Source organism: Panthera onca, chromosome F1 (assembly GCF_046562875.1).
Source record: "Panthera onca isolate mPanOnc1 chromosome F1, mPanOnc1 haplotype 2, whole genome shotgun sequence".
In the NCBI taxonomy this organism is placed as follows: Eukaryota; Metazoa; Chordata; class Mammalia; order Carnivora; family Felidae; genus Panthera; species Panthera onca.
In genome coordinates this window covers 19,222,894-19,240,146 of record NC_138355.1, presented here as the reverse complement: position 1 = coordinate 19,240,146, position 17,253 = coordinate 19,222,894, and the positions used below count along the sequence as shown (strand labels likewise).

The following is a 17,253-nucleotide window of genomic DNA, read 5'->3' as shown; positions in this document are numbered from 1 at the left end:
CCGCATCGGGCTCTGTGCTGACAGCTCGGAGCCTGGAGCCTGTTTCAGATTCTGTGTCTCCCTCTCTCTGACCCTCCCCCATTCATGCTCTGTCTCTCTCTGTCTCAAAAATAAATAACCGTTAAAAAAAAAAAATTTAAAAAGCAATTACTCCCACAACCACAAGACTTATGTTGCCAGAGCGAAGCATGCCAGACAGTGTTTTGTCAGCAATCATTTGTACAAGATTTAGAATCTTGAGCTATACCTTATTTGAAATAACAGCAAAGAATAAAGTGATCCCCAAAGGACCACAATTCAAATCATCTGCAAAAAAATAAAGAATCAGAATATAAAAATCAGAATCTACTGTGTGCCAGCAGGTAGGAGTGGAAGGGTGCAAAGGATACAAAAAAGAGTAAGTTACAATTCCAATTCTTACTGAAGGTAACTTTCTAATTCTTATCTTCCTAATGCGTCCAACTACTTGCCCATTTTAGAAACTAATAAACCTCTGAATATGTATTAAAACAAATATCAAAAGACAGGAAGTAAGTTAACAAGAGCAACATTAAGAACAATGATAAAAGTTCTTACCAGTAGTTCATAATCACTATTTGGTAAATTATGAAAAATCTTATATCCTGGATATAGTATCATCATACAAACACAAAAAAGCCTGGGAAACAAGACACAGAATACATATATAATGCACACTCTTGTGAAATTAAAATAGTCTCTCTTATGTAGTAATTCTCTAAAAAGACTTCAGTTAAACCAAATGGTTAAGCTGACACAAATGCCAATATGAGTTAAATAAATCCACTAATAGTTGTCAGATATTTACACTGATTGTGATCTCACATGACATATATATATGTTTCTTTATATTTATATATATCTAGATACATACCCAAATGGTATCTACTAAGATTGTTTCTAAGTAGCACGGTTTGTTCCAGAATTTTTAAAATATGGTAAGATTAAGGGGCACCTGGGTGGCTCAGTCAGGTGAGCGTCCGACCTGGGCAGAGTTCCTGAGTTCTAGCCCCATGTCGGGTTTTGCATTGATAGCGCAAAGCCTGCTTTGGATTCTCTGTCTCCCTCTCTCTCTGCCCCTCCCCCACCTCAAAAATAAAGAAACATTAAATTTTTTTTTAAATGGTAAGATTACAAGTTTAAAAACCTTGCAGATCAACCAAAATATTTTAACTCCCAAAATTATTGCTATCATGTAAATTACATCTAAAAAGAAGTCCATTAAGCATCAAAGTTTACCACTACAAGATAAAGTCCACTAGAAATCTTTAAATCGCTCCTTTCAGCTAGGACATAAACAGTTAAAGAAAGTTGCTAGAAGCTGGATAGCAAATAGCTAAGTCTCCAATTTCTTTCTGTAAAATAGCCTGAGCAGGCAGCTGATGAGCAGTTTCCTTTTTAATTATAGTCGTTTCCTGATTAATTAGTCCCAGAGCACTTAATGCAAGACTACACTGTGCCACTGGGACAAACAATGACTCTCCTCACGGTACTATTAAGTATCATTTTTTTCCCAAGGATCAAACTCAATCTATTTTCTGTTCTAATAGGGAAGGATCTGTTCATAATAAAAATAAGTTGGAAAAACTGTAGGTCAGTACCTATAGATACATCACCAACCCCAGGGGGAAAAAGAGATTAACTCCTTCTACATAATTCCTCTAGGGAATCCCTTCAATCCTTAAATTCTTCTATAGTTTTTTACTCAGAAGAATCTTCATTTTAAATATTATGCAATAAAGATCAATTTCCCTTTTGACTGCATGATCAGCTCCATAGGACTAAATGAGAAAGAAATTTTGTAAATACACATAAATCATCACTGCACAGGTGTGACCTTTGAAACTCCTCAAAGCAAAGATCTGAAGTCCCTATGAAGTAAAGAAAGCTACAGAGACTGTGATTACATAATCTGTATGAAGAGATGGAACCTCACCTAGAGTATCTAAGTATCAAATAGACAGATGGGTAGAAAAATTAAGATAAGCTTTCTTTTTTTGAAAGGTAAGTTTTTAATTAAAAATTGCCATCATACTTTTCAAACAAGAACTAAAGTTTTAAAGAGTTAAATCGAATTGCTCCTTTTCACATAATTTTTGCAGGTATCGAGGTAAAGGCTGCATAATGCTGTCTTCAGAAAATTAGTCATCTATTAAAAGATTAAGTAGTTTTAATAAACATGTCAAAGATCAGCTCTTAAAGGGTAGAAGTGATTCAATTATTCTGGCAGTAGTTAACAAGTAAAGTCCTCAACTATGCATACCCATAAATTTCCAACCTAGCAATAAAAAAGCTTTCAGCAATTTTTACCTAGTCTATGCATCATTCATTAGGAATAAAAAAGTTTGTATGTATAAAAGGAAAGCCTATTGTATTCTTAATAGAAGCATTACTGATAAAATTGTGAATTCTAGAAAAAGTAAAGATTTAATAGAGAAAAAAAACAATCAAATGAGAATCATAATAAATTGTTCTGGTACAACTATTCTTTTTAAATTGCAGCATATTGAGTTAATTACAATATGTATTTTGAAACAGTCTATGGAATGAATATATTAATTAAATCAAAAGCCAGTTTATGGAATAAAGCTTTAAAGTCTGAAAAATTTTTGCACTGTCAATAATATCCCCAACATAGTATTCATCTAGTATCTTCTTGAGGAATCTCAAGAAATTTTACAAAGGAACTGAATTTTTCTAAGGCCTACAATAATCCTAAATTTACTCAATGGTCCTTTGGCTTTTCCATTTATTTATTTTTTTTTCTACTGATGAGAAAAGAAGTAGAAACTAGGATATGAGTTTGCAATAGGAGATGCACTGTATTTAATATTTTGGGGTCTCTGTGCATATTAACAATTATATATCTATTCCATAAGCTCAAAAGAAATAATTATTTATCTTATAATGAACAATTTGAATAAATTAAGAAGAAAACTTTTCAATGATTAGTCTTTCATCTGGTCCCTAAGAGCTACTCATTAAATGTGATGAAAAGGGGTGCCTGGGTAGCTCAGTTGGTTAAGTGTCTGACTTCGGCTTAGGTCATTATCTCATGGTTCCTGAGTTCAAGTCCCATATTGGGTTCTCTGCTGTCAGCACAGAGACCACTTTGGATTCTTTGTCCCCAACCCCTCCCTCCCTGCCCCTCCCCTGCTTGTTTGTTCTCTCTCTCTCTGTCTCTCTCTAAAATAAATAAAACATTTTTTAAAATGTGATGGCAAAAGTGAGACTTCAATTAATCCACTCTGGTCTACAAGCTGAAGTGTTCTATTAAAAACATAACATTCATAACTTCTAATATATTCTTCGATTATAATGCCATAACCAATTAATCCCTCCTTTTTGTCTAATCATGGGGCACTGACCAAAGGGTTTACTTCATGTAGTCATTCAACAAATATTTAAGTTAAAGGCTAGTGCCAGGCTCTGAGGATACAAAGTACATTTTGTTTGGAGAAACAAAATGACAGTTTATCTATGATGACACAATCTCTTATCAGTCTTAAAAATCAACTAAAAGCCATGCAACTAACATGCAGCCTAATCTGAGAAATTCACAGGGAAAATGAAACCCAGCAAATATAAAACAACAAATAATGAAAACCACTTTCACGGCTACATTATGGACAGTTAACAAGAGGCAGGTAATAGAGAATGGAAGATATGATGGAGAGACAAATATAAAGAGACACAAAAAGATAAAGAGAAGATAGAGAGATTCATGAAGTTATCAAACAAAATGGATAATTTTGTTTGTTAACTATTACCAAACTATGACAAGAAATGTGTAATATGGGGTCTGGGGGTGGATTTTTGGTACTTGGCTCATACCTGTTGTCTCACCCCCCCCCTTTTTTTTTTAACCTTGGCACTAATTAATGGTAAACAGAACCAAACAAATTTGAATGGAAAAGTAAATCAATGCAAAAGCCCTGGAGGAAAACTCATCATACCACATTACCCAATAAAATATAAATATAAAGTGAGTGCAAATAACGTTAATAAAGTTATTGTGCAAAAAATGTTGTTATGAAATTGGGATCCAAGAGTCATACTCTAACTTGAAAATTTGCATGATTTACGAAAAATATCACTTTTTTCCTCTTATCCTTAATTCTAAAGCTATAAATACAGCTTTTATGCCACTAAATGATGCACGCTTAATAATAATTCAAAAGACTTCCCTCAAAACAATGTACTTCTCTAACTCTATGACATGAAATCACCTGTTCCTTAATTTACCTGAAAACTATTTACTGCGTTTAAAGGATAAACAAGAACACTATCTGTTACTAGAAATAGAACACTGGCACTTAAGTACATGAAAGAATAATTTTAAAATTTTTACAGAAACATGTCAGTGCTCAGATTCACATATAATTATAGTTTTGATACATGGCAATGTCAATATATATATCAAAGAAAATGAAAGACCTCAGAGATGAAAGAAAATTTGGTAAAAATTATGCTGTGAAAAACCAGTAATAAGCAAGGTATAATTATGTAGTGAGAAACCATCACCCTTACTACACAAGAAAAAACACATTTTCTTAAAGAACCTCTTTCAATAATTCTTGATTTCCTCTAATAAAGACTGCTGGTGTCTATGTGTTCAAGGCATTTACATTACAACACAGTGAATATTCTTTATTCTGCTTGCCCACCTTATTTTGGTTGGGTTAGTATATTTTAAAGAATTAAGAATTTTCTGGAGGAATGTTTGTAAATTTTAGAGCTATATCAGTAATGTACCATTCAGTATGAGAGTCTGTGGCTTTTACACATATCGATGGTACAGACCCATCTGGAATAACCCCATTCTATCAAAAAGCTCATTTCCTAAAACTAGACAAGGTGATGACAGAGAACAGAGCAGCCGTGTAATTAAGCGATGCCCTGCCTCTCGATGAAATCTAGAGTTGTGATCTAACAGTACTGAATTTTTAAAAAAATAAACCATGTAAACAAAAAGCAAACAACTACCTGGCTAAATGATGTAAAGCATTTAATTTAGTTGTGAAATCTTCTCAAATAAAAAAATACATAAATGATAGCATAATTTGACTTTTCAATTAAATATTCTCTAAATGTTATTCAATCACAAGAAAAATACCAATTTAAATACTTTCTCTTGAGAATGTCCAGTAATTATAATTATAGAATGTTCCACTAAAATAGAGTAAAACATTTTCTTTACCTACATGTTTTATTAAAAGCCATCTGCTACAATAATACACTGGAGAACAGACAGAAGACAGGCTTCACTCTGAGCAGCACCAACAACCTGACAAGAATAAACAGAGTGAAGCCTTACCTGTCCATACAATAATGCTCAAGAAAGCAGAGAACTTGCAGAATCTTAAAACAGGTCAGTCTCACGGCTGTTTTTATTTATATTCCAAAAGAGAGTTTTGGCAGCAACTACCAAAGTAATATTTGCAACTACTGCCCTTTTGGCTCTCTGATAGAGGTTTAAGCACATGCTCTTCTTTGCAAGTTCATACTGTTTTATATTTAGCCAATAGATAGTATTTTTTTAGTTCATGGATTCTAAAAATTAACATGCAATACCATCCTAGCACAGCACCTGGCACACAGTAAATACTCAAATATTTATTGAATAGACTCTATAATATTACTAATTAAAATTCTACTACTTCAACCCTAGGAAGCCAATTTAATATTCCCTTGTGATATCATTTTCAAATGACATATTTTCTGAAGTTTTTTACTTCACATATGTATTCTAACAAGAACAAACTTGTATTACATTCTTCTCATTTAACAAGAGGACAAGCATTGACCCATGAATAGTGGACGTAGCTGGGCAACTGGGGTAGGAGTGAGGAAAGAAAGGAGCATGCTGATTCCACTTGCAAAGGCTCCCTGTACAATCCAAGCTCAGTCACTAACTGGAGGCTGAATCATTACATAAGCCAGTCCTATACTGCATTCCCTTCTCCTATCCTGCTCAGGCACTGAATTCCCACCTCAGACACCATCTTCCTTGTGAAGTCTTCCCAGCTCACCCAAACAGAGCTGCAACTACCTCGTCTGTATTCCACACACTTGATTAAGATACCTATTATAATCTGTATCATAATGTAAATGCAATCTATCCATGCACAGGCTTGGCTTTCCCTAGGCTGTACTCATCAAGGGTATGAACTCTTTTCACCTACGTAGCCCTAGAAACCATAGGAAGCCTGGCCCGTGAAAGATGCTCGATAAAGACTTGCCGAATGAATGGATTAATAAGTTGATGAAAGTAATACCTGACTTGCAGTAAATGAATTAATAAGCGAATGAGACTACTATCTGCCTTGTAGCCTTGACAGTCATCAGGAGTGGTTTTTAGAGAACATCATCTGACTTTATGATATACTTCATGCATAATCACTAAAATAATAAATCATATAACCACTACAAGGTCAAGTTTTAGGATTCAAATATTCCATGATATTCACCAACCAGGGGGATAAAAAAAAAAAAAAAAACAGAAAAAAAATGTCTGACACTTTACATTTCTAAAAAGGTTCCTTCTCAATTCCATCAGCTGTTATTCACATTGTGTGCTCTTGTGAAAATTATGTGACTGGAAGCAGTCTAACATACATATTAAAGTAGAAGTATAGACTGACACCAATATCCATTATAACTGTTATCATGTTCATGATGTATTATCACATTGGTAAAAATAGTAGAAGCTAATCTCAAATACTTACTGTGTGCCCAGCACGTTATCATCTTATTTAATTTGAATCAGTACTACTATCTCTGCCTTATAAATGATTAAACTGAGGCTTAGAAAGTTGGGATAACTTTTCAAGATCATAAATTAATACATGGGAGGGGTGAGACTCAAATTTAGCTGAATCTAGCACTAGAACTTAAATCCTGTAAAAAGAAAGTGTGTGTGTGTGTGTGTACACATGTACACATACACACAGAGAGATACTTCTTAAAGAAAATATTCCTTTGGAAAAAACAAGAACTCAAATGGTAGGAAAATGGCTTATGATGATGTTATTTCTGAAAGCTTATCAAATTAAAAACTTGTTTTGATTTTAATAAAGTGTAAAGTATGAATTTTACAAATCAGATCACTTCTACAAAAGAGCACAGAAATGTAATACAACATTTGCTATGTTATGCAAATGATAATCAGCACACTTGATGGATAAACTATACCACATGTGTCATGTAATTACTGAAATTACAAATACAGTTCTGTAAAACAACATAAATTCAAGTTGCCCTAAAACACACATAACCTCCTCATGTCAAAAGGTTGCTAATATGTGAAAATGTAATCACTACTCAGTGGCTCCTCAAACTAGATATTAAGATTTAATCCTCAGTTCACAAGTTCTAAATTCTGTTTGATCCTATAGGGTCACAATCCTTCTCGCCTCAAAATTATGAAGAATGCTAATTTCATAGGAATCACATGAAATATTAACTATAAGCAATAAAGAACTTAAGACTTCAGAAATATGTGGTACGAGCCTGTCACTGATCTGTCAACAGTGGCGATGCCCTCAGCCCCTGGCAGAAATCATGCAGCAGCAATGGCTGAAGCCTCAGTTCACTTTAGGACAGACTGTGCAAAGACCCATCCTAAAAGGATTGGTTGAAGTTAGGTGTTTTAGAACTTTTCTATTACTGGAGCACCTGGCTGGCTCATCGGTGTAGCATGGAACTCTTGACCTCAGGGTTGTGAGCTCGAGCCCCATGTCGGATGTGGAGACTACTTAAAATAAAATTTTTTTACTGGTTCTATCATTCCTTCCCTACATAATATTAGGTCCTTGGTAGGGTTTTTATAAAACAACTATTTGTTCAAGCTGAACCATTTCATTAACTAACCTTGAAGTATTGCCATTTCCTTGATAAGACAGGAAGAATTAACTGGACCAAAAGAAGACACTACCAACTGCTGAACCACGACCAACAAATAGCAAATACTGGAGACACTTCTTACTGAAAATCCTCTGGGTATTCATTTCTTTCTACTGAGTGGCTGGTAAGCTTACATGTATTCACCACCAAAGTACATACATATACTCTTGGCTATAAGCACTTGATGCCTAATGTTTACCTGTAAACATACAAAAAGGACAAAATTGTTTTTTAAGATATTGACATTCATCTTTTATTATCTTTGGCTAGAAGCAAGGAAGACAAGGGAACTGAAAATACCACTGTATTTCCTCCCACAGAAATGTTATAACTTGAGAGCTTGAATAAAGGAACATTATTGGAGCCACACATTTCTATACTGTTTATATTAAAATGTTGTTTTTGATAAATTGCACTGTCAACAATAGAATTAACATTAAAAATTTTATGTAGTTGAATAGACACTTCTCCAAGGAAGACATCCAGATGGCCAACTGACACATGAGCAAATGCTCCACATCACTCATCATCAGGGAAATACAAATCAAAACCACAGTGAGATACCACCTGACACCTGTCAGAATGGCCAACATTAACAACTCAGGCAACGATAGATGTTGGCGAGGATGCAGAGAAAGAGGATCTCTTTGGCACTGCTGGTGGGAATGCAAACTGCTGCAGCCACTCTGGAAAACAGTATGGCGGTTCCTCAAAAAACTGAAACTAGAACTACGCCACGACCCAGCAATGGCACTGCTAGGCATTTATCCATGGAATGCAGGTGTGCTGTTTCGAAGGGACACATGCACCCCCATGTTTACAGCAGCACTATCAACAATAGCCAAAGTATGGAAAGAGCCCAAATGTCCGTTGATGGATGAATGGATAAAGAAAATGTGGTGTACATATATATATATATACATACAATGGAGTATTACCCGGAAATCAGAAAGAATGAAATCTTGCCATTTGCAACTACGTGGATGGAACTAGAGGGTATTATGCTAAGTGAAATTAGTTAGTCAGAGAAGGACAAAAATCATATGACTTCACTCATATGGGGACTTTAAGAGACAAAACAGATGAACATAAGGGAAGAGAAACAAAAATAATATAAAAACAGGGAGAGGGACAAAACGGAAGAGACTCATTAATATGGAGAACAAACTGAGGGTTGCTGGAGGGTTTGTGGGAGGGGGGATGGGCTAAATGGGTAAGGGGCATTAAGGAATCTACTCCTGAAATCATTGTTGCACTATATGCTAACTAATTTGGATGTAAATTTTAAAAGATAAAAAAAAAATTTATGCAGTCATAAATGTATAAACTGAATGTGGAAATATGTATTATATTACCTTAAATTATACAGTTAGTCAATCTCTAGTGGTAATTTTTAAACATTTGCCATCCTAAAATAAATTACTAAGCTTAATTTTTATAATAAATTATTCCACAACATACCTCAACTATTGCCTCTATTAACAGCTATCTGCAGCAGAGAAAGGTTAAGTGTCTATCCAATATCTATTTTCTCTTTTCTTCCTTATTAAGCCCATATTTTGGGAGGTGGAGGAGAAGAGCATTGTGACCACTTTAAAAAAAAAAAAATTCCCAGCTTTCTAGGGAGATTGTAGCCATGTAACAGTACTTTGGCCAAAAAGATTAAGTGAAAACTGCTATTTAGGTTTAAGGGAAAGCTCTTTAAAAGGGCAATAGACTTGATCAGATTAGCCAAAGAGAGGTCCAGCCTCAGTACAGGATCATGGAAGATAACCTCTAAACCCCTAGAATTTCCCAAATGATAGGAGTGTCTTTTTTTAATTCACAGTGGGCCCCTCCAACAATCTGATAGTTTATGCTAAGGAGGCAACTTATGGTAGGCCCCTAGATAGTTTAGGTTAAAAAGAGGACTCAGCACTGGGGGCTAACCAAGCCAGAAAAACCAAACACGTGGTTAGAGGTGTTGAATCAGGTGATATCAGCCCAACTTCAGGGAAGGGGAGAAGAGAGAGCTAAAGATTGAGTTCGGCTAGGTGGGTGATGATTCAATCAATCATGCCAATGTAACGAAACCCCATAAAAACTCTGGAGTCCAAAGCTTGGTAAGCTTCCTGGGTTAGTGATCTTCCAAGAACGTACTAGCACGCAGTGATGTGGGAAGGATAATGTGTCCCTGACGACGATGCAAGCTTCATATTCGGAACCCTCTCAGTACCAGATTCTGCCCTATGTATCTCGTCCCTCAGCTGGTTCTGGTTTGCATCATTTTGCTTTAAAAAAAAAAAAATCCTGCAATTGTAAGTATAACATTTTGCCATACCCTTAGAGGCATGACAACAAGGTGACAAGCATATGCCAAGTATATTCGAGTTTAGTCAGGGAAAGAGAGATTTAATGTAAGAACTTAGGTACTTAAGTACTGGAAAAGCTGGAAGACCAGAACACTGGGGACACTACTGCTAACTTTTAGGTTGGACAGCACCACTATGGTCCAGAGAATCAGGGGGCTGCTGTTGCTTCTCAAGTTAAGAAACTGCAGGAAACAGGAACTATAGAACGAAGGCAGGTGATTCAGAATGGAACACCTAGAGGCAGGTGCCAAGTCCCACAAGCGGCAAAGCCTGGGTATCTGTCTGCTACTGCCAGAAGCAGAAAGTAAATCACTGCCAGGTTCCAGAGTAAAAAAGAGTCTGAGAATACTTTATTCAATGAAAACATTTTTTTTGTCATTCTGCCTCTTGATCTTAAACTTCTTCCTGCAAATTGTATATTCAAAATTACCATGGTGCTTCATATATGGTAAAGCTTTTATCATATGTATGACAGACACTGAATTGTTGGGAGTTCATAAATAATATCACGGGAGACTTATTATTTATTTTGCTCCCAAAGTCTGAAATCCTAAAAGACATGAATTTTAAAAGCTTCTTAGTAGAGAAAGGGATATGGCAGTAGCGGCTACTCTATAAGCAGCTATTAAAAGTATATAGTTTGAGAAGGGCACCTTTTGGGATGAGCACTGGGTGTTGTATGGAAACCAATTTGACAGTAAATTTCATATATTAAAAAAAAAAAAGTATATAGTTTGTTTCTTAGATAAAAAAGTGATCTGACACCCAGAGATATGGTCTCTGGGTATTTTTCCTCAGACACCTCCATTAATAAAAACTTTTCTGGGCATAAACTTCCAATACATGTGTACTTATTTTGCTCATTTTTATTATGTACACAGTAGCACTTGTGCTAATATAGATCTACATAGAAACGTAGATAGGATATAAAATAAGGTAAAGACAATGAAAAAGTTATGCTTCACAAAAATATTATTCAATATTAAACATGGGTCATTTTTTAAATGTTTTATTTTGTGTAATTTTTCTACTGAGATATACTTCACATAACATAAAATTCACCATTTTAAAGTATACAATTCACAATGTTGTACAACCATCACCACTATCAAATTCCAGAACATTTCTATCACCCCCAAAAGCAACCTCATACCTGTTAGCACTCCCAATTCTTCTAACCCCCATCCCATAGCAATCATTAGTCTACTTCCGGCCTCTCTGCATTCGCCTATTCTGCACATTTCATGTAACAGAATCATACAATAGGAATTATTTGTTAACATACTTGTTTAGCAGTTTATGAAACAATAATTTGAAAACCTGCTTCAAAATCAGTTTTCTTGAGTCACAGTTTTAATCGTTATCATATCTGAGAAAGACTTCTAGAGATCCAGAGACCCAATCAGAGGGCACCATTTTTTTTTCAGTCCCACCCAACAATCATATTGTTGAAATTTGGTTAGGAAATCACTCATTTTCTCAAATGAGTTTTCTTATCAGTAAATCAGAAGGTGTTATATTTTTGTATTAACAGTCAGTCCCAAATTTTCTGCAACTGTTTGTACAAGTCTTAAACACATTTGGAATTTCTGATTCCAGGAAGAAGATGTTAAGAGTTTTATAATAACGCACACAGCTTTCAGTGCGACAAAATCACACAGTGATGTTTAAATCGCCAAATGTTTCAAAAGTCCTTCTCTATAACATGAACTTATTTACAGAGGTAGTTGCTTTGTCATCCATTATCACATTAATTCTTACTTGAAGGGACAGATTAGTGGGGTTTTTGTTTTGTTCTGTTTTTTTTAGTATCTTGATATGTAACATTCTGTGATAGCAATCTCTTTAAACCACACATATACCCTGTGGGGGCGAAGTTAAAACTAGACAATCTTTAAATCCACATATCTGAGCACGCGCAAATTGCAAGAGAACTCTAATATCATGAAAGTGCATGTATGAGTGTGAGCACCACTGTTATTCCTTCCCAAGGTGTACAAGCCCCTTCTTCCATCAGGTCACTCCTGACTCACATGGGACGAATGGCCACTGGACTTAGTCAAGTCTCAGTACTATGGCACAGAAAATATTAGTATAGCTGAATATCCTTTGTGTTGCAACTTAAAAAAATACAAATGGAACTTTAGACATCCCCCCCACACACACACATCAATGGATCATCTCGCACATTCCGCTGCAGAACACACTAATTATAAAAAATGATAAAGGTTTTTTTTTTATAGTCTGAATTTAGCAGTGACTGAATATACTAGGCACTCAGAAAATATCTGCAAAAGGGAGGGAGGCCCAAACGGAAGTAAGGGAAGAAGGAATTAGAGGGGCTAAAGAATCTGAAAAGTTGATAAATCCTGAGGAACGAAGACTTGGTTAGCAAAAACATCTCATTTATGAATAGAGATTTTTAAATCTATGATTTAGAGTAGAGTAAGAAATTAGGAGGTGAGACCTATGAAGAGATTCTAGGACTGAAGCTTATCTTTGTACATGCTCTACCATCAGTTTTTTGGACATAAGCACAGGAATTTACATTGGAACCAGGGACTCCTGACAGAACAGGGATCTGGGCAACTATCTACATCATTTAAGTATAAGATTACATAAGCACAGGAGGCCTTTTAATTTCATTTTAAGTTAATTTGATTTCAAAATTATACTCGAGTACAAGCATACTGTGTACAAATATAACTATATAAATCTCGTATAATAAGAAAGGTTAATTGAAAACACTTGAAATATAAATATATTCCATTTCAACAAAAAAGTGAAAGCCACTATCCACTATCCACTATCCAACAAATGCTCAGAACAAAAGGCAGAACTATTTGCTGCACAACACTGATAGTTTTTAAAGAAGTTCAAAACATTTATGACTTACTGCACCTATGAAAACAATATTTATTTAATATGTTGTCCAGTGAGAAGAATATGAAAAAAGCTTCCTACCTTTGTGATAAGAAGTCGGTATCTATCCAGCATTGTCTGGTTGTCATGGCAGCCTGATAGTAACTGCCATACCTCTGCCCTCAATGCTTCAGGGACACCGCTCTTCACCAGAGTGGACAGCCCCTTTGGTCGGGCACCAAGGTTATTGTGCCTAAGAAAAGAGAACAAACCATTCATACTGTGTTTATTGCTGAACTGCTATTGTTACAGAAAGTATACTAATGAATTTATATAAAAATGGAAGCCTGGGTCAAGAGAAAAATTGGGGAGGGCGTTAAATCATAACAGTAATGTCAGCTCAGTGATGTCCTAGACATTTTTTCCCGATCTGCCTTCTTTATTGGTGAACCATGTTATTCTACCATCAAGAAAAGTTTTTACTTCCTTTCATTTACTTTCTAAAATCATCCTATGAACTTATTCAAAATAATAAATGTGTTACTTATATATTTCTGGGACACATTTCAAGGCGTAAAAAGAACCATGTGAATCTCCTGACATGAATGTAGGGCAAGTTGGCTAACAGCGTGGGTAGGAGAGGGGATGGGGAAATGGGATGCCAAAGTGGATCGCAGGCCTATCATGTCTTGTGGATACCCCTACATCCTGACCCAAAGTACTCCCTACATGAAAACCTGGTCCTTTCCTACAAAACCCACACAACCTACACAGCTCCACCTTGCTGGGGGGAGCAGCATATACTCGTCAGTCACACCCATTTCCAAGGGTGTTTAGAAATGAAGCAAAGGCAAATATTTTTCGTCACGAAGTCAATGATGACAAAGTGTGTTACTATAATGATCCGCCCAAATGAACAAGAAACTGAATTGCACTTCCCAGTCTTATGAATATAAATTCCATTCCTTAACTTTCTCCTGGTGCCTAGCTTGAACCTGGAGCTATGTTTTATGCCTCTTTGCTCAGATTTTATCTTTACTTGTATTTGTTGCTCAGTTTTGATCTCTTAGAGTGGACCCTGGTGTAACCATCTGGATTCCAAACCTTGATGACATACACTGGTTTGGTCTAACATTCAGGCTCTAGTTTCAAGGTTTAAGCCTTAAAAGTCATAGTATCAACATCTCCATTTTCTAAAATTGGCCCACCATCTACGTCACCAGCTTCTCTAGCTTATACACACTCTTCCACCTCCAGCCCAGACCTCAGTTTTGGAGGCCCTTCCTCTGAAATATGTCCCATTTTTTCCCCATATGGTCATAATCTGGCCATTTTGGAAAAAACTGTAGTAGCTGCCATGACTCGAAAGCTCAAGTAAACTCATCCCATTAATATTTTTAATAAACCATCCAATTTACATCTATTCTGCTTTGTTTCAGCTTCTTCAAAGCAAACTTTTATATTGTTCAGTTAGAGAACCTAAGCTTCCAATTCTGACTGGCTTGAAGCAAAACAAAATTAAAGGAGGTAGAGCTTATATGATTTAACATGCTATTTACTGCACATTAGAGACCAGAGTGAAAAAAGCAAGTTTCAAAACAGTATATGTGGTATAATTTTAAATACACATTCTCTCTCTCCATCTCTCAAAATTTTATACAGTATTTTAAATACATATTTATTCTCTCTCTCCCTCCCTGCCTCCCTTGCTCCCTCTCTTTCTCTAACACATACTACTTAGAAATCTGATTTCAACCTTCATAGGAAAAGAATATAGAAGAATATACTCCAAAATATGTGTGCAATAGAATTAAGAGGAAAATTACTTCTGTTTATTTTCCTATGCTATTTGAAATATTCACACTGATCATGAATTCTTTTATAATCATACACCAAAAAAAGTCATTTCAATTCTTTAAATTTCTCTCATGGACTTAAATTAAAATGTAAGTTTGGTTAACTTTGAAAAGCAACAAAGCTAAATATGCTCCACAAAATGTCTTGAGCATATTATTCTTGAGAAGACTTACACCTAAATAAACTGACACCTGTAACTTCCTTCCAGCTGCCTCTTCTTCACTATCCAACCAAGTTTAAGATCAGCAAAAGAATATTATGCCACAAAAGAGCCAGGATAGGGGCACCTGGGTGGCTCAGTCGGCTACGCATCAGACTTCAGCTCAGGTCATGATCTTACAGTTTATGAGTTCGAGCCCCACGTCGGACTCTGTGCTGACAGCTTGGAGCCTAGAGCCTGCTTCGGATTCTGTGTCTCCCTCTCTCTCTGCTCCTCCCCTGCTCACGCTCTGTGTCTGTCTCTCAATAATAAATAAATGTTAAAAAAGAAATTAAAAAAAAAAAAGAGCCAGGATAAGTCATAAAATGATCTTCCTCACAATTTATTTGGTTCTAAGTATATATACATATTTTAATTTTAGAGAGAGGGAGAGAGCGAGAGAGAGCAAGTGAGCATGCATGGAGGAGCAGAGGAGAGGGGCAGGAGAGAGAGAATCTTAAGCAGGTTCCCCTCTCAGCATGGAGCGCTACCCTGGGATCATGACCTGAGCCAAAATCAAGAGGCAGATGCTCAACCAACTGAGCCACTTAGGCACCCCTGGTTATATTTTTGAACTGGAAAAACATTGGTAGTTTGAGGGTAGCAAGTTTCTGTACTCTTTGGGTAAAAAAACTGAGTTAACTAAAAACAAGAGTGTACAATGGTCTAAGCTCACTTCCTCTGAAATTAAACGCAAATATCTGAATTTTAAGTCCCATAATATATAAGGAGAATTCAAAGTAATTAAGTATATCATACGTTACATGTTCTATAGAGATCAATAAGTCATTACTGTGTACCTACAGCTATTAAAACTCCAATACAGGGCACCTAGGTAGCTCAGTCAGTTAGCATCTGACTCTTGATTTTAGCTCAGGTCATGATCTCATGGTCACGAGATAAGAGCCCCACATCAGACCCTATGCTGAGTGTGGAGCCTGATGGGATTCTCTCTCTCCTCTCCTCTCCTCTCCTCTCTCTGCTCCCCATCTGTTCATGCGCTCTGTGTCTATTAATTAATTACTAATTTAATAAGAAAAAATAAATAAACTCTAATATATACCTCCCATGTAAAAGAAACCTTTCTTCAATGCCACATAACCCTCTGGCTATCATACAGTCTCCTACTTTGCAACAACAAATTTCTCAAAAGAGTTGTTGTATACATATTACCTCTATTTCCTTCTCTCCCACTCATTCCTCAACTGAGCTCAACATGGCTTCTGTATCTTTCCTCAGTTTTCACGGAAGTAATACACGACCTCTCTCCATGCCACTAAGTTCTAATCCTTTCACTGTGGACCACTTTGCTTCCTTTGGCTTCAATGACAAAGCCCTCTCTCTTACCCCCCAAAGACCCCACTACTGTTCCCTCTCCTCTATTAACTTCCCAACTGTTCCAAGGGCTCTCCACACTTTTCTCAGTGGTATACTTTTCATCACTCTCTCATCTCTGAGTGTTTGCACCCATGCCCATGTGTTCTGAGCTCCAGAGGCTCAAAGTTCCTCAAAATCACCATGTCCAAATCTGAGCCCATATTTTCTTCCTAAAACTTGTTTTCCAGGGTATCCCATCTCAGTGACTGTCACCACAACCTATCCAAATAAGAAAGCAGGAATTACTGTTTACATTGCTCCCTGCCATATAATCCATTAGTAATCCATCAGTAAGTCCAAATTCCATGCACTTCTCCCTGTGTCCACTGTCACCAATTCTATTCATTCTAGAATTGCAACAGCCTCCTAATATTCGCTTGTCCTACTATGATATGTTTTCAGTACTGCTGACAAAAAGGTTGATTAAATACTATGTTGGTTCAGATTATTTTGTGTAATGATTTATGTAAGATTTTATATTTGGGATATCTTTTCCTAAACATGCATATATACACATGCATACGCATATCCTTAATGAACTCTTAACCATAATATGATTCAACTCAATCAACATTCAACTTCTAGCTGACCCTCAGCCTTCTGTCTGACCAGACATTATGGGAAAAGAATCTTTTCTCCTCTCTTAAAAACGCAGGCTAGGCTCCCTTTATCTTTATAGACTGA

At 36.1% G+C, this 17,253-nt stretch overlaps 1 protein-coding gene across 7 annotated transcripts in view; it reads right to left on the bottom strand.

The window, feature by feature from the left end:
• The window catches only part of RABGAP1L (RAB GTPase activating protein 1 like), a 753,436-nt gene that overhangs the window by 515,517 nt on the left and 220,666 nt on the right, over positions 1-17,253 (bottom strand). For all 7 annotated transcript variants that reach the window (XM_060644898.3, XM_060644899.3, XM_060644901.3 and 4 more), the window contains one exon: positions 13,239-13,389. In XM_060644898.3, coding sequence (XP_060500881.1) covers positions 13,239-13,389 — 151 coding nt within the window. The remainder of the gene's footprint in view (positions 1-13,238; positions 13,390-17,253) is intronic.